The following is a 23,963-nucleotide window of genomic DNA, read 5'->3' as shown; positions in this document are numbered from 1 at the left end:
AAGACAGTCTTGAAGTTGCTGGTGTTGGTCCAGCTGATGCCTATAAATATGGCATCAGAAAGATTGATACGAAAGAGTATGTATGTGTGTATTTATTTATTTTATGCTTTTGTTAGCTGGGTAAGTGATCAGGTCTACTGATCCTCTTCAGTCATGACCCAGTTACAATATTAAAGCTCAATTACAAAGTCTGTAAAACTGATATAAATCATATGGTTTAGTACACTAGTAAAGATACAATCAGAGACCTGCAATGGATAATCATTTATATAGTAAACAGTGAAAAAATAACAGGCGTAACATTTGTGTTGACTTGTATAAGATATGTCTTAAACAGGTCTTACAGGACTTCGGTAATGTTATCATAATTAACATATGCAAAGAATTCATTTAGGAAATTTAGTTCAAACTCTTACAGTATGTACATAAAGAAGGAACAATTTTGAGACATTTCTAAGTAACTTTTAGTGGTAAGAACAGCTCCTGTAAAAGTACAGTTGTGTACTCTTACCATAAATGTAGATGTTCGAGTGTGTTCACTGTTGCAGTCATGACTGTAGGGTTCTTCCTGCCAGCAGCAGCCCCCGATCGGCCAGAGTCCCAAAGTCTGGATCGGGCATCAGCTGAGGTCGCTTTTATCCTGACGTCAATGCGTCAGAAGGTATAAAGACCTCAGTTGATGCCATTTCCCCAGTTTTTCTTGCCCCAGATGTCAGGTGCCCAGAAAGAAAAGGCTAAAAAAGAAACCATGCCCAAAACCTCATCAGCCAAAATACTTCATAACAGATAATACTCAAAGAAAAAACAAAAGAGGGGGTAGGAGGGAGGGTAACCCAGACTGCAACAGTGAACACACTCGAACATCTACATTTATGGTAAGAGTACACAACTGTACTATGTCCTTCGTGGTTCACTGTTTCAGTCATGACTGTAGGGTTGAGTCCCAAAGCTAAGAAAGGGTGGCTGGAGGAGAAACAGAGGGAGCGGTCACAAAACCGTAGAAGCAAAACCTGCCCTGGATTTAGAATAGAGAGGGAGGTTGTAATGCTTAGAAAAAGTATGTACAGAACTCCAAGTAGCAGCCTCCAAAATATCCTTGGTAGGAACCCCACAAAGAAAAGCTGCTGAAGTAGCAGTAGCCCAGGTAGAATGAGTCCTAACATTAACAGGAACTGGATTACCATGATAAGAGTAACAGAACTTGATGCAATGAGCAATCCACTTGGAAATAGTTTGCTTAGTGATTGCTTTCCCTTGAACAGTAGGAGCATAAGTGACAAACAACTGATCAGATTTCCAGTATATCTTGGTCCTGTCCAGGTATAAACGAAGCTGCTTGTGCACGTCTAAAGAGTGCAAAAGACTTTCTTCCTCACTTTGAGGATTAGGATAAAAGGTAGGCAAATGAATAACATCCTTTGCTGTGGACCTCGGAGGCCTATCTGCATCCTTGTGCCTCTTACACACCCCAGAAGCCGGAAAAGAATCCGAAGACATATTATAATTAAACCTTTTTCCAAAATAGTAAAAGGCAAAGTTATATCTACGCCTAATAGTACGCTGATTAAATCTAGCACAAAACGCACAATTAGCAACGTCGTGGTCAGGACCCAGGCAAGGAATACAGTAAGAGTGAAAATCCCTATGAGGTATTTGCTTCCCACAAGAAATACAATTATTAACCTTTTCTGACTGGAGCAAGAAAAAGACCTCCCCAACGGGGTACTTATCTTACAAAACGAAAATCCTGGGATTAAATCCAAAAACAAACAGGAACAGGCCGACCAGCATCAGTGAACTGCAAAGAGCACCGCGCGGCAAGAAAGACTGGGGAAATGGCGTCAGCTGAGGTCTTTATACCTTCTGGAGCATTGACGTCAGGATAAAAGCGACCTCAGCTGACGCCCGATCCAGACTTTGGGACTCTGGCCGATCGGGGGCTGCTGCTGACAGGAAGAACCCTACAGTCATGACTGCAACAGTGAACCACGAAGGACATCAATAGCTGCTATGACTAGCCAGCATCACAAAAGCAAGTACATTTAAATACATTTTACAGATAATACCTCAGATTTCTTTTGAATGTCAATAAAGTGTCATGCTTTTTATATTGTTAAGTAGTTAATCCCACGTGACAAGAAGGCTTTTTCCTTCAATGACTAGTTTAAATTTTGGCCTCTTAAGTGTATGTGCGCCTTCCTGGGTGTTTTTAAGACAGTAGCTTTGGTCTTTAATTTGTATTATTCTTTTAAGGGGTGGGCAATAACCAAGCATAAGAATTCTGAATAAAAGTGTACCCAATAGATAAATGGCTCTGTATACAACAGGAAACCAGTGTGCTTTTTGCAGAATACAATCGTGACAATTATGATTAACAAGGAGATCAAATCCAAATATTTTATTTTTGGCAACTTGCATTTTGTTGGTGATAAGTGAAGAATGAAGCATATAATGCCAGCACTGATATTACAAACATTGACACCAGCAAATGAAGGCCATTTCAGATTAAGTAAAGCAGGGACTGCTGATGGACCCATAGTTGCTAGGGCTGTTGACGCCAAAGAAAATGAAGCTGCAGTACACAGCTCCTCAAAGCACAAATAATGTTAAAGGAATCCATGCTGCTTCAGTAATTAAGTGCCAAACATATAACATTTATTTATCTTTTCTTGACCAAGAAAGTCCGACTAAACAAAAGACCATTTTCAATGATGCCTGGGGAGAAAAAGCTCCAACAAATGAGTAAAAAATGAATACAAAAAGTAAAATAAGAACATATATAGGTTTAAGTGACACTGAGTACAATATATAGCAAAAAACAAAATCTGAGTGATGACAAGCAATAGAGTGTACAATAGAACAGTTTCTAAAAGACACAAATCTGTGTTAGGAAATTATAGCTAAAATCTGTGCGTGAAATCATTTTGTGGTAGCGTATAGATGGTTAGTTACGACATAGATGGGAAAAGAGGGATTAATGAGGTAGACAGAAATATATGTGAGAGGAATGAGCATAACATAAGGCCATAAAAATGGAGTACTGTGGAATGAAGAGCATGCAGAAAAATACGAGTTTTATGTTATATATGAGTGACAGTGAACAGGCGTTGTTCAAGATGTGGGAAAAGTATAAAATGTTTATAAATTGGTGGTGTTGGGGGCACTAAATTAGGAGGTAATGCTCACCTTTGTATACAGGGCAAAGGGCAGCTATTCCTTCCACAGTCCTCCTGAGGAACTGTATTGCTCTGAAATGTAATTACGTACAGACCATCCTCCTAACGTTGCTGGTTAAATCCAGATTTCTTCACTTTTGGTTTAACCTTGTACTTTTGTTGCCATTTTGCCTTATTGAGAAGTGATCCTTCATTACTAGACATCAGTTTTGCTTGCATGTACAAAGCCATTTCACACACGGCAGAATCACCATAATTAGTGTTTGTTAAATAGTCTGTAGAAAGGGTCAATCTCATGACAGAGAACGACACTTATTTGTTCTTTATGTTATACTGAAATGCTGTCTATCTGCCCTAGTAATATATACCTTATTCCCAATTTACAAAAAAATCTGCAGCTACAATTTCCCAAGCACTATATGAACTGCAGCAAGTTAATCCAGCCAAGTAAAGTTCAAAAATAGTAAACCAAAAATGGCTTTGGGACCATTAAAAAACATGTTAATAACTACGAACTAAGAAGCTTTCATAAAAATGCTCCATCGGGTAAAATGAAGCTTTTTTGTGAAAGCTTGTTTATATTTACAAAAGTAATTTCTTTGTGGTTCTAGTGTCAGTTATCTAAAAGTAGCTTTTTATACATTTATCATAGCCACCTCTTTCAGAACTATAGCCGAGTTTGAGTACACTAGGTCACAGTGATACAAGCATTTGTTCCTATGCACTGGGAGTGGGGGCTGGGGCTGCTAAATATCTATCAGTCAGCTGTGGATATAAATTCTGTTCCTAGCTAATGACATATACCTATGGGATACTAATTCCTATGTACTCAATGGATGGAACCCTCTACTCCCCATACACAACATGAGCAGTTTACCATCCAAATATCAAAGGTAAAACATTTTTTAAGCAAAAGACCAAACTAATATGTCGAAAAGAAACAAAAAAAAAAACTACTCTAAATGCTGAACATCAGAAACATGACTATCAACATTCGACATACCAGACTTACAGTTTCGGAATTCCATATGTCCACTTACCTTTTAGCAGGGGGCAAGCCCCCTGCGACTCCACACTCCTCGTGAATTATATATATAAACTCCAAAACCGCACTACAGTGAGGAAAAGGGTAAAGTCCCCGATCCTCACTCTACCACGATCTCTATTCACAATGCTGAACTCACAATAATGAATCAAGCTTTACTTTTGTTATTATGATTTCATATTATTTCAGTTCGGCATTGTGAAACTTTGAAAACTTACTTTTGGGCACACGATTTTCCAACACGAGCCTTTGAAATTTTGATGGTAAACCAATATGAGCAGTAGTATCGTATCACTATGCCTCTGCCAGACCTGCAGTGGGGGCTTGAAATTAATGTCTTTAAGGAGGGGACTGGAAAGTAGTGGTGGTAGGATCCATTTAATGTAGTCTTCTTGCAGAGTGGACCCTGCAGTAGACAGATCCTCAAGGTCATTGGATGAGAACAGGACTATTCCGCAGTCCTCAATGAAGCCAAAAAAAAAGGCAAAGAAGCAAACATTTGCAAACGTGCACAGTTTAGTCTGGCTTTAACCAACATAACACTACTGCTTTGTACACTTTTACTGTTTGTTCTTCATTCACTCAGTCATTCATTGCTTTTTATTGCCTAAAATACAGAATTATCACAACAGTTAATGTATCAACATGTGCACTGTTGAGGGACCTCTGTAATACTCATATGGTCATACAAATCTTATCAATGACCCTTAATAATCATAGCAGATGTTCAAAAAGTGGAGCACTTCTTTATTTTTCACAGTATAAATCCTTCTTATACTAGACCATATATAGTAAGTGATAGGAAATATTTGCATAGACTCGGTTTACTTAGTAAAGCATGTCCCCATAATCAGGTCTGACTTTGAGAAAAATTAGCAAATCTGGAATGAGTAAAACTAAATCTGAGGGCCAAAAAAACATAGTATCATGCCTAAATCATTTGCTCTTACATGAATTATACAATTAAAGTGTTATTTTACTGTACTTTTTTACTGTTTGGTTAAAAAAGAAAAAAAAATGTTCTGTTGTGTTTATACAGTGGCATGGCTACTAATGCATTGCTAAAGCTGACTGTTGTATGACCCTGAATAGAGCTGTTTTGAGACTGCTGTTGAACCTTGAGAAGTGTAATTTTGCAGTTTGCCAGTGTGCTCAAGAAGCAGAGCAAGGATAAAGGCGAAGGGGGGAAACCTCAAGCTGTTAGGATGCACATTCAGGAAGTGTAGTTTTTGTATTCATATCTCTTTTTTTGCTTTTCACCTGAAGAGCTGAAGGCATGGGGCACCAGATCAGGAACCCAAACCAGGTGCTAGATGAGCCAGCTATGGCCCTGAATGCTCATTTGAATATTTTGTTTTTTTTATCAGCTTTCTTGTGCTGCTATAAATTGCCAGTTTGTGGGGGCCACAGCTCATTTGCTACAAGCTGCTACATGCTTAGGTGCAAAACTGCTGACTGGCAATTTTCATAGGTTGGTACTAGGCTATCAGCCCTAGGGCCTATACAAGCCTAGCCATAACAATTCCCTGGCTATTTCTTCCCACAGTATTTACTTTCCACTGGATTTGACTAAAACACCAGCCCTTCAAGACCTGGGATAAGTACAGTTTGTGTTCTTAATGAGTTTATTATAATAGCTGTGCACTTTTTTGGGGAATATTATAAATTTAGATGAGGTTTGCTTTGGTTCAACTCTGGGAGCAGAGAAAGAACCTAGCTATTTCTAGGCCTCAGACTGCTGTAGAACCTTAAAGATTGTCATTTTGTTATTGACCCCTGTGTTCATTTGAATAATTTAATTTTTTTTCAGCTTTTCTGTATTGCTATAAATTGTCTGAATTTGCACGGCTGTGCTCATTGTGCAGCCAGGTTTGACAATGCACTGTATAGATGCAGGCACTTGGAACCTTAACTTTGTCTACATAACCTACTCCACAAATTGTTCGTATTTAACAGTCAGTACATATTCAAAGGGACCCAGGAAGATGTGCATTGCTCTTCATGTATAGACTTAGGACTGTACATGCCAAGTCAAGATGTGCCATGCTGATAGACTCCTACTCAAGAAGACTGAATGCTGTAATTAAATCAAAAGGTGCTTCAACAAAGTATTAGTTTAAGGGTGTGCACACTTATGCAGCCAGCTTATTGTATGTTTTTTATTTTTATATTTTCCCCTAACAGATTTGTTTGTTTTTCAATTGAATTTTACAGGTTATAGGTCACATTAAAGGTGGGAAAAGTTTTGAAATGATTTATTGTGGTCTCATTTCTTTATATCACAAAAAATTGTCATTTTAACAGGGGTGTGTAAACTTTTTATATCCACTGTAACTCAAAAAGTAAACACTCTCAGCAACCTCACAAACACACAAAACAGGCAGCCCCCACCATGAAACATACATCTAGGAGCCACACTGACTCAGTTCAAAAAGCCCTTAAGACAAACTTCCATGCATTTCAATATCCTCGGCATAGGCAACTTCGTAGTAAGATCTAATGATGCACCACTCACCAGGCTGTGCAAAAAGATGTTCATAGTCAGTTGCCTATCTGGTATTAGGATACACCACATCACTCATGAACTCAGGTCCCTGCACCACAAGTATGATACAGTCATTGTACACTGAGATGCAAATGACTTGAGATGTACCACCCTAGACTATCTGAAGAAAGACATGATGGAGCTCTCCAACTGTCTGAGGCATGTATGAACCTAGCCTAGAGCAGTATTCTACCATCACAGAGAATGATGTCATACTATGAACAAAAGATAATTGACTTTAACTGGCTCAAGTTCTGGTGTCATTCAAAGGGGGTACAATATATATATCAGAATCGGAAAGAGATGGTTGACAGTCCTGACTGCTTTATCAGGGCTGACGTGCACCCCCCCCCCCCAAGGCTTCTGTTTATCGGCAAAACCTTGCCCACCTTCACAATACTTTTTTCAGGCAATGTCAGTCTCCTAAAGCTTCCACCACAAATAAGCAGAATCCAGACAACATTCAGTTACTGCTATTCAGCGCTAGGAGCCTTAGCAAAAAAAAAAAAAAACTCCACAAACTACATACACAGCTTATCCTGGAAAACCTCGATATATGCATTACCACAGATACCTGGTCCAAAACCAGTGAAAGTCCTACATCAGTAGAGGGCTTCAATGCATATCACTCATACAGGCCCATGACATTAGATGAACGCACTAAAGGTAGAGGTGTCTCTATTTTTTTAAAAAACATCTTACTTCCAGACTCGCTAGATAAGATAACGACATAGAACTCCTCAACATCCAACTTACTGTAAGCAAAATCCTTTATCACAGCTAACTAATATGACCACCTATATGTCCTCTTCGAGCCACACCTTCTACCTAACTAATATGAAGTCCATATGTCCAAATACCATTCTCCTGGGAGACTTTAACTCTCTCTCCATAAACTGGAAGACTTGTACGTCCAAAAACATATATGCCCAGAGATATCTGGACTTCATTAAACAGACTCTCGGGACTAGTTAGTCCTCACCCCAACCAAAGAGAAAAGAATTCTGGACTTGTGTCTTTACTAGTATGGGGCAGTTCTATTCTCCACCGGATGTAACCTTCTTCCTGACCGAATCAGACCGCAAGATAGTTACAGTCACCATAAGACTAAGTCCTGAAACATCCTCCAACATCTTAGTATTCAGTGACTGTGCAAAGGCAATTCTACTAAAATTGAGGTGATAACCTGGCTAAATTCAAAAGCTCCCTTCTCTTGATGACCCCACTGCTTATGCAAAATCATTTACTGCCAAATTCTACACAAACATGTGAATAGCTGCAAAGATGCATCTGTCCCCCTCATAAATAAGTACAACACCAAATTCAAAAATAAACCACTGTGATGAAACTAATATAAACAGGCTCTATTATAAAAAAAAATGATTGCATTTTAAAATAAATCTAACTCTCAAGAAATGAAAAACATTCTTCCTAAACTGAACAAGGAACTCTGGATCCTGATCAAATTAACTAAAGTCAAGATTGTTGTCTCTTTTGGCTTTTCCCGGTTAGGGGTCGCCACAGCGGAACTCCGGTCCGCTAATGATTGACAGTAGATTTTTACATGCCAAGTTGCCGGCCCTGACGCACAACCTTCAATGAAGGTCCGCCCATTCATGCATGTCTCCACACAGAAGACGCTCTAGCTGAGAATCGAACAATACAACATCTTACTGTGAGGCGACAACGCTACCGCAGAACCACCACCGCAGTTAACTAAAGTCAAGATACAAAGTAAAAATAGGCACCCAGGTGAAAAATAACTGCCAAGTACTCTTTAAATATGTTAGAAATCTCAGGAACAATGCACAGTATGTGATATCACATATTGAGACCCAAAAGACATAGCCAATTTACTGGACAAAAAATTAAATTAACTTCAACCCCTTCTCACCTCCTACATTCTCAGATCAAATACCCCCACCTACATTCCCCCTCAAATCTGCCAAGAACAAGTTCTCAAGACATTATATAATGCCAAAACCACTACATTTATGGAGCTGGATAACATATCATGGCTGTCTACTGGTTAGCCTTAAATATGACTTGTCAGACAGCCTACTGAGCCTATTCTATATTAGCCTTAAAACAGGCTTTGTGCTTTATGAATGCAGGACAGCAATGGTCATTCCCTTGCACAAAGATGGGACTTCAACAGACCCAGGTAATTATAGACTCATAAGCCTGGTCAGTCTTATCTATAAGGCTATGGAAAATATCATTGTGGAACTAATAAACAGGGATTCTGGTAACTTACAGACTTTTGCTCAACCCAGTTAGGATTCGTCAAGGGCAGGCACTGTCTACTTAACCTGATCAAGTTCTTCAAAAAAAGTCATAGTCGATGGAAGAGGGCAAATTGGTGCACACTGTATATCAGGACCTTGCAAAGGCGTTTGACACCATCACACACTTGGGCATCATAGATAAACTTTCCTAGGTAAATGTTAACCCTATGTAACTCACTAGACAGCAAAAAGTCTCACAACCAGAACCCAGGAAGTTAAGGTTGGGTGGCGCTACCTCCTCCAAAACTACCTGTCACTGGCGGGGATCAATCCTTGGGACACTCCTCTTTGGCATTTTCATCTCAGAGGTTCAAGGTAATGTTAAGGGTTTGTGACAAACCTCCAAACTTAGTGCCATCTTAAACTCCCCAGAGGACACCAGGATCCTGCATGACAGCCTGTCCCAAACAAATAGTTGTTGTCAAAACAATGGACTAAACCTTAACACTAAGAAATTTGCAAGTTTATCTTTTGGCAATCATGACTCGCCTTGTAAATTACATTTACAATACTCTTCCCAAAAAATGAATCCTGCAATTAGAGGTCAGGGAACCTATGTCGACAATTAACTGTCTTTCGATAATGACATATCCACTACTACAAATAAGTCCTTTTTCATCAACCAGTTATAAAAGGTATGGCATGCAGATCCAGGGGCATAATTGTTCCACTACAGTTGTTATTCATTTGTCCAACCATAGAGTATAATGCCCCTTTCAATATGTACCTGTCCAAACACTTGTCACAAGTAGAATAACCATCTCAAAGCCTTGTCTCAAGTCATATCACACATGCTATTGGGAGGCAACATCTTATGTATGGAGACTCAACAGACCCTGATCTGTTAAACACATTACACATTTGCAAGTCCAATACTGTCATAAACACCTACTCAAGGGACTTAAATCTTTTTTTTTTTTTTTTTGCAAAATTAGTTGAACGTGCTTGAGGTGTAAATATATAACCCACCACACAAAGCAGAGTATTTTCCTCGCTCTACTCCAATGCAGTTTGGACTAATGGATTGTAACTGTAAATTCGCCCCAAAACAGTTTAACACCAGTGGCACTCATGGACAGAGGAAACATGCAACTAACCCACATACAATAGTCTGGCCTGTTTTTGAATATTTGCAATGCAAAATAAAAGGGCTAATAAATACCATGGGAAAGTTAGGCTAAATTTCTAAACTGAATACTCTTACAGATCAGCAACCTAGTAAGTACCAATGAACCTGCACTCTGTAAGCTCAGGTCATGACTGAAAAGGGTCAACAGACCAGCATACTTGTCAACCTCTCAGTGCAAGAAATCTGGACAAAGCCAGAAAGAATGAGGGATAAATGCCCAAAAATAGTGAAAAATCTAAATATTACTCCTATAAACTTTGAAGGTTGCTAGAATAACAGATTGCACATAGTTATGTATTTTCTGAAGAATATAAAGTCTGAAACTCAAATGTATGTCATCACTTAGTATTATTTAGTGATTTCAATCTTCAATGATTTGCCAGAAAACTACACATTTTATGAGGCACAAACCAAAAATATGAGGCAAAAATCTGGACATTCTGCGAAAATCTGTACAGTTGACATGTATGCACCAGTTATCCACCCGCCAACAAATAGAAACAATAATAAATCAGCAGCTGAGGTGTATGACGACGGTTCACAACACATCTCTCAACGAATTAGAGACAAATCTCAACAGACTCGGGGATACATCCAAAAATCATCTGGGCACTCTTAATAAAATATCAGTACTTTTAACCAGAGATATTGACAGAATAAGAAAATGTGAACTGGTATACATTTTTTTAAGTTAAGTCCACCATTCCAAATTTTTTTTTTTATAAAACATTATCTCACCCACTTCTTTTCCAAACGTAATCAGTTTTAAAAGTAATTAAGGACAGCGTTAGGGTTCATAACTGCATAAATTAAAGTCAAGCCGACTAAAACAAGCATAAAACACAGGAATTTATAATGTCTTTATTGGGAAAGTGACAATATTCTCCGCGAAGACCAAGACTGCCTTAAGCTAAAGAACAAGACACAGCAAAGAAAATATTTTAATTGTGTCAGCAGACCAAAATATTAAACATATACTTTCGGATTTTATCCCGTCTGCATGCCCTTATCAGCTGTGTGAACTGAGACTACAAACGTGTAGAAATTAAAAAAGCACAAATTAAATCTAAAAGCCAGATCAAGGAATCCACAACTTGCCCTAATGGGTTTGGCAAAAATTAGTGTAGCATACGTACACTGTCCATAGCAGTGCTCATTTGGAAACTTTACATACACTTGAGTTTATGATGCTACAACGCATTCTTGAGACGTTGTGTGAACAGGGTACGGCAAATGCGGAACACAGAGATTTACGCAATAACAGGCCATTAACACCTTTCATTGAAGAATAACTTTCGGAGAAAAAAAAGGGATTCACAAGCCCTAGAAAAATAAGAAATTGTTTTACTAAAAGATAACTAGCTTACATACTAACTACGACTTAAAACCATCAATACCGTCAGTTAAAAAAAACTCGCACATCAAGTACAACAGAGAATAGGGGTGTGGCACAATAAACTACAAATATAGGTTTCCGGTGGGTAAAAACGTCAATTCCTGTGTGGTAAAGGTAGAAAATCAGCGGAAGTAAAAAAAGTGAAAACTGTGTTTGTGTATGGTTAGTTATTTCCCCTTAAAAAGTATTTGGTCGTATTTGCTGTCTTGAGAAATTTTCACTGCTTTTTAGTGAGTTGAACTTCGGAATTAAACAGATTAGAGAAGGGGATTACGCGCACTCTATCTGTTTAGTTGGTGGTTCGGGTGCAGTGGTTTATTACCGAGTTTGATTCCTGTTCGGTATGTCGACCATTGATGCAGTGAAGCGTAAGATCCAGGTTCTGCAGCAGCACGCAGATGAGGCCGAGGACCGGGCGGAACGGCTGCAGCGGGAGGCAGAGGCCGAGAAGAGAGCTCGTGGGCAGGTAATAAAGATTTCTCCGGGGTGTTCTTGTTGCTGCCCATGTTTTGGGAGCTTTTAATGGATGAAGTGAGGTAAAATCAGTAATCCAGGGATAGGTATTTACATTTAGAATGGGGGTATGTTAAGAGCAGAAGCGAAGCAGAGAATCTGTTCTGGTAAGACACTAGGTGGAATTCTTTGGTAGCACTAAGAAGAGGTAATCTTTTGGAGGTGATATATAACTTTTTTTTTTTTTTTCAAACTGTGCTAGTTGGTGGGTGTTATGACTGCGCTTAAAGATTCCAAGGTGGCGATCATGGAACGCTAGTTAAACTCATTCCATTGGAGGGTTTTTTTTGCGCGAGTCACCTCTCCGAAGAAGGGTACCCCACTTTTCTCCTCCACGTATGTCATTTGGGTGGGTGCTCTGCAAAACTTAATATATCTTCTGTGGTGCATGCCACTTTCTTTTTCCAGCTGTTGCAGAGGGTTGTGCATCTCTTATCTTTAATATTGATGCCAATCGAGCCATTGTGAAGTTCTTGAGCTCTGAGGTGTGATTTGGACTGTAACTTATAATAGTTTGTTCTCCAACACAGTTGACCTAGTTAATAACACTGCAAACTGTAACATTTACCTGATTTTGGTAATGTGAAAGTAAGCTTCTGATTAGTGTAGAATGTGGAGCTTGGTTCATGTTTTAACTTGATCTGAAAAGGAATTAGTCGTGCTTGAACCAGTAAGATATAACGAAGGACAGGATCCTTGCTTGGATGCAGCGTAAATACATATTGTAACAATGTTAAAACTGTTATTAATGGAACGGAAAAAAAGCGAAGTAGGATGCGGGTCTTTAGGATGAATCTGTAATTGGTCGCTTATACCGCAGGAAAGGGATAGCAGTTCGTTGTAGAAACTGAGTTTTTGTGAAGTATTTTATAAGGTGGACGTTAGTTGTATTTGGACTGAGTGTACGCCAGTGAGGAAGTCGACAATCAACTATTGCTCGACTAGTATTCCTACTCCTGATTAAGCGGTCTCGGAGTTGGTGTCATACCTCTCAACTGTCTGGATTTTTGCATCTTATTTTTGGTATGCTTTTCATAAAACTGTTTTCAGCCCTTGTTCAGGTCTTACTCAAAGAGGTGGAGAGTTATGTCTCAAGCCCCCCCCCCCTTTTTTTCAAATTGCCCAAATCCCCCCTCATTGTTTTGGTTTGTTCCTCGTGTATTTACTCTTCTACAAAATCGATGATTTGAAGTTACTTTTAAGCTTCATATTTCTGCGCAAATACATGCCGACGCATAGCGTGTTGTAGCTGCATCGTAGCTGTTAACCTTGGCACAAAAATCTGGACAAAGCAAGAAATAATGGGTGGACAAAGCCCCCAAAATAGGGACATTATAAATATTCTTGCAAGGCATTCTGTACCATTGTTACTCCTGAATAAGCTCTCTTACCTTGGGAGTTTACCCCGCTTACATTAAACTGGTTCCACAGTTATTTACATAGAAAACCAGCTGTAAAATGGTCAAGCTATAAAATGGTCAAATGTTATCGATCCCTTTCTAGCAAATTCCATTGGAGTCGCACAAGGATCTATCCTAAGGCTCATACTTCTAACAACTTTATTAGGTTCATAGGTTCATAGGTTCATACTAGGCTATCTGCCCGAGGGCATTTACAAGCCTAGCCCATAGTTTTGTGGCTTACGCCACCCCTTTAGTATGGGGAACTATACCCATTATTTTGCTGTGCCTCTGTTGAGCAGTGACACTGAGGTAATCCCTGGGGTATATCTGCGATCTCCCATCCATTGGTCAAGATTTCTCTTGAACAAGGCCAGCGAGGTGCTCTGCCTCACATATACCGGGATTTTATTCCACAGCATAGGGAGTCTTTGGGTGATGAATCTATCCCTCCAGCGTCCTATTAATAGCCGTGTCGAGGTTTAAGTCTCCGCCCTTGTGACTCTGACGGATCTAGATTTTTGAGGTGAAGCATATTCATCAAATCTGGGTTTGACATGGCCTTGTATGTTAGGCAAAGGTCACCTCTGAGCAAGCGGTAAGCGACTGAATAGAGCTGGAGTTCTTTCAGTCGGGCAGCATAGGACAGATGTTTGAGACCCTTTATCCTTTTGGTGAGGAACTTTTGTGGCCTCTCCAGCTGCTGCAAGTGTCGGGTCAGATACATTCCGAATGGGGCATTGTACTCAATCATTGCTCTGATGAGTGATGAGTATAGGGAGACTATGACCTCCCTTGATCTAGATGAGAATCCCTTCATGATAAGGTGGGCAATGTAGAAGGTCTTCCTAACTACTTTAGCTACATGGGTGTCGAATGACAGACTACTATCAACCTGGGTCCCCAGGTCCCTGATAACTTCTTCTGTGCTTCTTCTGTGCTTAGTGGATTGCCACCTATTTGGTAGCTAGGGGTAACCTTGTTTTTCCCGAAGGGTATGACTATGCATTTTTTGGCATTTAACTTTAGGCCATGGCTCTGGCACCAGTTATCCATTTCTGTGAGACCCTTCTGAAGGATATCTGTGTCAGATGTGTTTTCTACTATGGCGCCCAGTTTGCAGTCATCTGCAAACTTTGTCAGCCATAACCCTCCTGTGTTTGCTTGTACTTCAGAAAAGTAGATGCCAAACAAGAGTGGGCCCAGGACTGAGCCCTGTGGTACACCACTTGTGACAGGCTTTGAGTCTGACATGGCGCCAGCAACTCTGAGCTCGTGGGTTCTGTCACTCAGCCAGTTTGCAACCCATCTTGTGATGTATGGGTTAACATTTAAGCTGATGAGTTTTCAATGATACCCGAGTGGGGTATTGTATCGAAGGCCTTCGCCAGATCGAGGTAGGCTGTATGGACTGCCTTTCCCTCATCAATGGCTTTGGTGACTGTTTGAAAAAGTCAACCAAGTTTAGAAGGCATGATCTGCCTTTGACAAAGCCAAACTGGGATGGATCCAAAGTCTGCAAATTCCTATGTCTTTATTTATGAGGTCCATTATGATCCTCTCCATGGCTTTGCAGATAAGGCTTGTCAAGCTAATGGGCGGTAATTTCCAGGGTCGGTGGAGGCACCGCCTTTGTGAAGTGGGACCACAGTTGCAGTGCGCCACTCCCTGGAGTGCGTATCCAGAGGTAAGACTATGATTAAACAGCTGTCCTAGCTGTGGGTTTAATTCCTCGTTGAGTTCGTGGAGCACACAGCCGGGGACTCCATCAGGTCCCATGGATACTGTGTTTTTGCTTTGGAGAGAGCAGTTCTCACTTGGGCGTTGGAGATGTTTGGGGGCTGCAATCGCTTGGTATAGATATCTCTCCTTTTGGGGAGGGAAGTTTGCACTGAACCTGTCAGCCAGTATGTTGGCAATGTCTGTAGGATCAGTAATCTTCACATCATTTTGAACTAGTTCTGAGCATATCTGGGAGTTTCCTCCCAGGTTTCTAACATAGCTAAAGAAGGCCTTATGATTGTCTTTTGAGTCTTTAGCTATTTTTCTCTCAAAATTTGCTTTGGATGATTTTATGAGAGCTCTTAGTTTTTTACTTATAGTGATCAAGGGTGTCTTACCTTTTTAAGGATTTTGCTCTATCTTGTAGTAGCTTCCTCCTTTTGTTGTAGAGTTTGTTTATGGCTGGGGTCCACCAGACTGGACGCTTGCCTTTGGTACAAAGAGTCTTTGTTTTGCTTGGGATTGCCTTATCCATGCAGTCCTGCAGGTGCTGGTAGAAGGCATTTGTAAGTGATTCAGCGGCTTGAGTACTGTTTTCTGCCGCTCGGGGCCTTAAAGGAGACCACACTAGTCTTTAGAAGTGTGAAGTCGGCTTTCGAGAAGTTCTTTACTGTGGTCTTTTTTATTTCAGGTGGGGTTGGGATGAGGACCTCCAGCGAGATTAGTTTGTTTATTCCCTGGGGAATTTTTTCACCAAGTGAGGGGATTGTGGTAGGATCTGTGGTTTCTTAGAGAGGCGTTTTAGTTTGTGATTGTGGCTAACTCTGGTTAGATAGGTTTGGGGTAGGAGTAATCTATGTTTGGCTTTCTGTGTGTCTGTAGATCGGTTGCCCATTCGTTGCTGTAGTGTTACTTTGGGGGCTTTTTGCCGTGCCATTTTTTCGAAATTGCTTGTAGATGTCTAGTCCGAGGTGCAGGATTCCGATACTGGATCCCCTCTGACACCAGAAGCTTAGCCAATTGTTGAAGTTGATCATCTTATCCTTGTACTGTGGTATCATTTTTGGTGAAGGCAGGATGCTACTCCAGGCTAGGTTCATACCTGCCTGGGCTACAAGATTTGAGAGCTCTTCCATGGCTCTCTTCGTGTAGTCCAGGGAGATTCGTCTCGGGTCATTTATACCGACATGGCCTATGACAGTCATATTTGTACTTGCCTTGTAGTGACCTGAGTGCTTGCGTTATGTGGAGTATTCTGGCACCTGACAAGCAAGAGGTGTGTTGGTGGGAGGAGGTTGCTTGTGTGTCTGCTTTTGGAGGTCTTTGTTGCCTAGGCCGATTTTTAGGTTTTTAATCAGAGCCTCCATATATATCTTGGTGTTTGTGTGGGTTTCAGAGGTGTTGGTTTAGTTGGTCTATGTGTAGTGAGACTGGTGTTGCGAGTTGTTACCTTCTCTTGACTGTCTGTTCCAGTCTTGGTTGGCAAGAGCTTTGCCTCTAGATTGGCTGTACAAGTGCATCTCTCACAAGTGTTGGTGTTTGGTAGGGTTGTCTGTGTACATGAGGCAGTTGTAGCATGCCTCCTGATGCCCAGGCTCATCAGGTAAGCCGGAGAGTACACTGGGAGCTGTCTCTTGGACATGCCTGAATAGGTAGGGAAGTAAAGACTACTCCCTTCTTGGCAGATGCGGGGGGTGGGTGCTGGGGGTTTATCTAGTGCCGCAGTAGGTTTAGAACAAGTGCTGGGCTGATGGGTGCGGGTCTGAGTGCTTTAGTTATAAGGGAAAAACTGAAGAGCACACATTGTGGAGCCTGGGGGTGGTTAACACCAGCTAACCGGTGGTGCGCAAAGCCGGTTTTTATAGCTGGAAGATAAAAGGGATAGAAACTGGCCCAAAATGGCCAACAAACTACAAATTCTGAGCTGAAAACCACTCCTCGAGGGACGGATAGGCTGCTCAAAGCTCCCGACTTTCACTTGTGAACAGAGAAACTTCCTTCTATCCAAGTAAGGTATGGGCCAACACAGGAACTACAAAACAGTCCTGGATTCATCAAACTCTGAAAACTGGACTATATTAGCTTCAGGAAGGTGGGAAACGAGTATAGGATAGCATTTTTTTTTTTTTGTGTGTAAGGCAGTTAAGACAAAATCACTTTAAAGCACAGAAAAAACGGCTATTGCACTGTGTAGCCTACAACAGTTAAAACCGTTAAAATGCTCTTAAAAGTGCAAAACAGTAAACAAGTACAATTAAATACTTGTAAAAGGCTTTTTTGTATCAAATGCTAGAAACCGAGCGTTTAGGCGGAATTAGCAATTTCTAACAAACCAAAAAAAGTACTTAAATAAAACCAAAGTTTTACACTTTTTCTTAACATTCTGGCCAGTCTTGCATGACTCTGCAAAATCTTCAAGCCAGTTAAGGAAACATGGTTTTCTCTGTGTAATGACATCCCTTTTATTGAAACACTTTCCTTATGAAACTAGTGTAGTTGTATACAATCTTTGTAACTGCACATGTACAAGAAAAAGGGTTACAAAAAATATCCATACACCAAATCTCCATTTTTATCAGACTACTTTTTTTTTTATTATGGCATTTGGCATATATTAAGGTTGTGATGTGTAGTTCCTGTGGTACAAGGTTTTTTCCCCCAGCCCTTGTTTCACTGTGTGACCTCGAACAATTCAGTTGCAGTGTGGGGCAACTGGGAATTGGGGCTAGGTTCCTTGATGGTCCCAGGTCATTGCATTTTAAACCTTCTGGAGAAGGATCCGTTTGTTTTACTTCCAGTCTGCCACAGACCTCAGTACAGACATTAAATAACTGAGAATAAAACTAATGTAGAACCTGCTTCACCTGGATGCGTTTCACACCTTGTCTTGGTCTAAACAATGACTATCCAAAAAATTAAACTGGGGATTGGTTCCCAGATGCTAAAACATTGCTAGATATTCTGAGGTGCATTTTAAAGCCTTTCCATTGATATGATAATAGCTTCAATAAAATTTGACTAAAGAAAAGTTCTTATCTTTCTGAGTGAACTGGCAGTACTTTTAATGTTCAAAGCTGATAATAACTAGAGGACATACTTTAAATGAGACACGCTGAAAGGATAAGAGACATGTCTGGAAATGTAGATGGGAGCTATAGGTGCTGATTTTAGTGTCTACTCAAAACATTCTGGGGAACTAGAGTTAAACTTGGCTAGGCTTGTAAGGGCCATAGGGCCATTGGTCTTTTAACTTCCTATGATATTGGGTTCCTTTCTATCACTTCCTGTCCTGATGTTGGTTGGGAGTAAAGTGAACGTACAAATGACAGTCTATTATGTTTGACTGTAATCCTCACCAATTTGCAAGAAAAACGCATCTTGTGAGGAGCACACCAAAACCTGAGTCAAGATCAGAGACTGCCCCCTGCAAACAGGCACCAGTTATTGTTAATTGTATGACTATACACTTAACGAAAACAGTTTGTAATTACATGCATAAATCCATCCATCTAAGTCCCTGTTCCCATTTTTTACATGGGATCAGGGTATCATTTTAAGTGACAACTGACAGCTGTAATACAATTTGGGGCTGCTGCCAGAACCATACAAGGCAAACCACTGCAAAACCCCTCTGCCCTTCCAACATCTTGGTTCAGAGAGTAAAACTTGTTACTGTGACTCTCTTCAAGTGCCGACTGGTTTTTGAAGATTATGAAGTCAAAAGCTGTAATGTCTTGTTTAGCATATGCACTCCTTAACACAACTATTTGCAAGAAGCAGTCACCAATTAGAAACTCTCATCTCCTGCAGTAAATCCTACTGCTGATAAAATACCTCATGCAGCCAGTAGCTGCTTTGCTCTGTCAGTGAAAGAAACAAAGTTGGCAGTTGGTTAACTAACCAAAGGTCTTTACTTCCAAAGGTCAGTGCAGTTATAACTAGTCCTCTCCCTAATTTGGAACCCAAGTCCCATCTAAGGGGTCCCATGAACTGTTAATATCCAAGTAAATAAATGCTGTATTTCTTAAAAGTAAAACTGTCTTGATGCCCAGAAACAGTTTGTGAACTGGCACTGGTGGACCATACTTTTAGTAGCACTCTCCTAGACTCCAACCTTTAGCTAAACCTTTACTTAAGTTATGAACTGGTTTACATATACCCATTCTCTAGTTTTCTGGGTAAACACTCTGCAAGTTGATCTGCAGACTGTTATGCCTAAGCAGTAACTGGACAGTAACTGAAGGTGAGAATCGAACCCTGTACTTGGTATAAACTTCTCAACTATTATGCCGTACCCAACTCTAACACAGTGCTTTGTTTCTCAAACTCTGCTTGCTTGGGCTCCCACAAGACTGGGTATTGGAATTTGAAGTGAAGCTTTCTCTGAGCTGTAGTTTGCTCCTACATCTGATAGGTCTGAAAGTTTAATTGCTGATCTGTACTGTATCAAAATTCTGAATCATCTGCGTCCCCTACCTTCAAAGCTGCTAAATTCTGTTTTATACATCTGCTCTGCTTTTAACGGTTCTAATACTGGAACTGGTGGTAGAAAAGACAGGAAATTCCAGTCTGTCTCCTTACTGTGAATTGTTTGGTAGTTCTGACTGGGCAGATGTACTTGTAAGGGCAGTTTTACATGACTTTAAATGGTCAAACTACTTGAGTATTTATCTGGATTCTTTCTACTTTACTATTTGAGAATGCAGTGATCTGCAGGATTGTGCATTTCCAGGATATGGCAGAGTTCTGAAATTCTTGATTTAGGTTGTGGACTTACTCTTCTGGTAATCCAGTATGTGTGTGAATCTGGACTTTATTTAATATCACTGGTTGCTGAACTATTTCAAGATACTTGGGATAGTAAGCACAGCAGTTTTCTGTACTAAAACTGATCAAACCATTGCTTTGATCAAATTAGTGGCCAACTTTAACAATGACACTGAAGACATTCCACGTGCATTTAGTTAACCTTTTTGTTGTCAAACATGCCACATTCAATCATAAGTCATTTGCATGCAAGAATGCTGTCTTTTGTTCATTGACTGTGTTTAGTATAGCTTTATGAATGGTGCAGTGGTTAATGTTTCCTCCCAGCAAGAGGTTCTCTGACTCTATTCTTGGCTAGGGTGCTTTTGGTGCGGAGTCTACATGTCCTCCCTGCGTTCATGTGGGTTTCCTCCTGCATTACAAAGACATGCCTGGAGTATTTCTCCCAGGGCCTTGCTGAAAATTGGCTTGTTCAAAGTCTGACTTTCCAGTAAACAAATTTTAAATTGTACCATTTCTCTGCTGATGAGATTCCAGAAGGTAACCTCAGGACTCTCTTATTTTCCTCAGAACATTATTAAAGGTACATAGTTTATTTGGAATCTGGTTGGAACACTTGGTTTGCATCAAGCTCTGAAAAGTCTGTAATAATCTAGCATGGTCTTTCTCTACAGTAAGCTGAAGTAGATAATGCTTCCTGTGTAGATGCACTTAGATTGATGCATGTTGTCTTTGCCCTGTTTTGATTGTCTCCGTACTAACTGTTGGCTTTTTTCTTTGACCCCATATGCATTCATTCTTGTTCACATTTATACTAGAGTACGGTGGGCACTCTTGTGAACATGAGTCATAGGAGTTGCCACCAGTAACATCTTAAACATGCCAAGACTTTTTATACCAAGACTTTAAACAGATAAGCATGCCTCTTTATAATGGCATTCATTTTTTGCAGTACATCTATGCTGTGTGGCTTGCACTTGGCTACTGTTTAATGAAGTAATTTTTCAGACATGTTACTGAATTTGCTAACTACAGTGGGTTGTCTGTGGAATGCTGAATATTTTTCACTGAATTCCACTCTTCATTTTTCTGCATTTGCATTGCTCAAACATTCGTGGTGGATTTCTGTGCAAATCTCCCGCATGGATTCTCTTGTACAAATGCAAACTGTGAGTATTTATTCAGTGTTGGTAAATTTCATATTTGGAATGTGTTGTGTTGTATTTGGAGTTCACTTTTCACGACTACTTTTCCACTCGTTACAGTAAGGTCTGCACTCCTGAGTGTGCTGTCCTGTTGAGATGTTAAGTAACGGTTCCGTGTTCCTTAGTTTGTGGTAGTTCAGGTGGATATTTTATAAACAAAAACACTGCACTTCTGGTGCCTTGGCCAAATTTCACCTTATGAATATCACTTCTTCCCAGAAGATGGTACTGACCTAGTGGTGCTACCACTAACTTCTTCCCTGAGAAGAGGATGCTGCTCTAGGGGAACAAGTCTCTTCTGGAAAGACACAACTGCTTTCCTTTAATGCATGGCTTTTCAAGGCAAATTTCATGGCTGCACTAAGTGGCCACTGCTGGATGCATAGACAGCATGGATGCATAGACAGCATGCATCATGCACTTTACTTTACTGTATCCATAACCATTTTATTGACCTTTTCTGTACAATATTTTGCTGGCGTATCTTCATATGATGTCTAAATGATTATTGCCCTCCACAGTCCACAAATTAAGCTTTCCAGCACGCTTTGTCTAAAGCCACAGTGCTTGTTCAGTAATGTCTGCCCGCTTATTGTGCCAGCACTATTTCGGCTGCAGTGAAGTGCCATATTGTTTAATATGTTGTAATATAGATGATGTTTTCAGTTTGTGTGGCCCTTTTACACACTTCTAATTGAATTGGTGGTATTTCTAAGCTGTACGTGTGACTGCTCACTCTTCTGTGTAATCAGTCTATGGATTTGAGCAGCGTTAAATTTGGCTTCCCTCAGTCTGCACCCTTGGTTGGTTAATGATTGTGGTCTTTTCTGATTCTATAAGCTTGGTTACAAATTACCAAAGAAAATATTACATGGTAGAAACTGAAAAGGAAGAGCATGCAGAAGTATGAATGTTGGTTTTAAAACAATGCATTGAGAGATTAGTTAGACTTTGGATGAAGCTTTTATATGTCTGAAAAGGATCATAAGTATAAAGAGATGAGTAACAAGTTGAATATTAGTAATGAGTTTATCTCAATGTTCGGAACATGTGAAAGGTAGCTTCTGGCAATGTTTTAAAAGGTTGGAAAATTGCTCCTCTTCAAAAACAAGTTGGAAGATGCCTGAGCATTCCAATAGAATTTTTGTGACTTTCGGCTTTTCCCGGTTAGGGGTCGCCACAGCAGAACTCCAGTCTGCTAATGATTGGTAGCTGATTTTTACGTGCCGAGTTACAAGCCCTGACGCACAACCTTCAACGAAGGTACACCCATTCACACATGTCTTCAAGCAGAAGATTCTCTAGCTGAGAACTGAACCGGACAGCGTCTTACTGTGAGGTGACAAATTCCAATAGAATATGGGCTTTAAAAGGGGGGCGGGGCCATCCTCTACAGTTGGGTATGATCGGGGGGGGCATTCTTTGGAAAGTAATGTTTTCCAGAGTTGCTGTTCTCCATTACATAAGATTTAGATAACCTAACGTAAGGGAAAGAAATCTGAGGTACAGAGACTAAGTCTTTGAAATGTTTTTCAGCTGTGTGATGTAAATGCATTACTTTCCTTAGTTTTGTAAAGGATATAAAAATGTAGAGCATTTAAAATGTGGTTTTAACTGTAACAACCTCCCGATTGAAAAATCTTTGAACAGTTAGTGACTCGAGTCTTGGACTCGAGATCAGCGTCAAGCATCTATAACCCCCTGAACTGCCCTCTTCTAAAAAAAAAAAAAAAAAAAAAAAAAAAAAAAAATGGTGTGGTAGATTGCTTTCATTCTTTGGAGTGGAGTATATATAGAATTGGCTTTATAAGACTGTCATTTGTTGTCCTTTTAAGAAGCAAAACTGTTGTATACCTCGATTTTGTGTCCTGTCATGTATGTTCTTGGGGGGGGGGGGTGCAGTGTACTTTTTGTCCCCAGTATCACTCTGTGAGGTACAGCTCACAGCACAATCTTAGACTTGAGGGAAACCTCTCATTTTGAGCTGTAAATCAAAGCAAACGTTGATCTGTACCTGATGGCATATGGTAGTAATGGGTTGAGTTATTTAGTATATGGCAGCTGAGATGCAGAAATCCAAGCCACAGAAAAATTTAATTTCCTTCTGACAGATCTACAGAGGCTATAATGCAATGTTCTCAGAGTCTCATTTCTGGAGGTACTTTCCCCCAATAGTCTACCCATGTCACCTGCACCCAACTGCCTTAAAGTTGTACATATTTGTCATATGTGACACCTGTAGATTTGGTATTGATTGTGCTTCAAATGCTTTTAGTTTTAATGGGGTTTATTGCAATGATGTTCCTGCACTAGCGGGCTAGTTAAATGGGTAAACTGAACAAGTTTTCCTTTATACTACTGTACAAGGAGTTACAATTCTGTGAGACTGTCCGTATCTCAGCTGCTCCTTGTGGCTTGGGGGTATGACTTGGATTTCAAGAGCTATCTGGATACAGAAAGCTTCTATAGGTATACATTTTTGCACTTAAAATAGTTGACAAAGCTGTGCTGCATTTATTTTTGATTTGCTTTTCTCTGTCAGCATTTTTCTTCCACCCACATGTATCCTTTAAACTTGGTGGCTTTGGAATTGCCTGCCCCTGCCATAAATTTGATCTTTGATTTTGTACACTCCTCCTAATCCGTAGTATACAAGCATCTGTACAGCTGCATGGACTCTGCCATACTCAAAGAACTAAAACCTGCTCCTAACCTGCTCCTCAAGCACAAACCTATCTGGACATCTCTAGCAACAGGCTTTACAACAAAAGGAAACT

At 40.2% G+C, this 23,963-nt stretch overlaps 1 protein-coding gene across 4 annotated transcripts in view; it reads left to right on the top strand.

Annotated features, from left to right (window-relative positions):
• LOC122808839 (tropomyosin alpha-3 chain-like) overlaps positions 1–23,963 on the top strand; it is a 609,453-nt gene that overhangs the window by 143,068 nt on the left and 442,422 nt on the right. The window contains exon 1 of one of the 4 annotated variants that reach the window (XM_044079927.1): positions 11,485–12,045. The exons of the other annotated variants lie outside the window; for them this stretch is intronic. Within the exon in view, the coding sequence (XP_043935862.1) occupies positions 11,923–12,045 (123 nt within the window). The 5' untranslated portion in view covers positions 11,485–11,922. Of the gene's footprint in view, positions 1–11,484; positions 12,046–23,963 lie in introns of those variants that run through there. 4 annotated transcript variants of the gene reach the window in all.

Source organism: Protopterus annectens, chromosome 8.part0 (assembly GCF_019279795.1).
Source record: "Protopterus annectens isolate FY-2018-M chromosome 8.part0, PAN1.0, whole genome shotgun sequence".
Classification (NCBI taxonomy): domain Eukaryota; kingdom Metazoa; phylum Chordata; order Ceratodontiformes; family Protopteridae; genus Protopterus; species Protopterus annectens.
The sequence above is the reverse complement of the archived record's forward strand: the minus strand, read 5'-3'. Positions and strand labels throughout refer to the sequence as shown.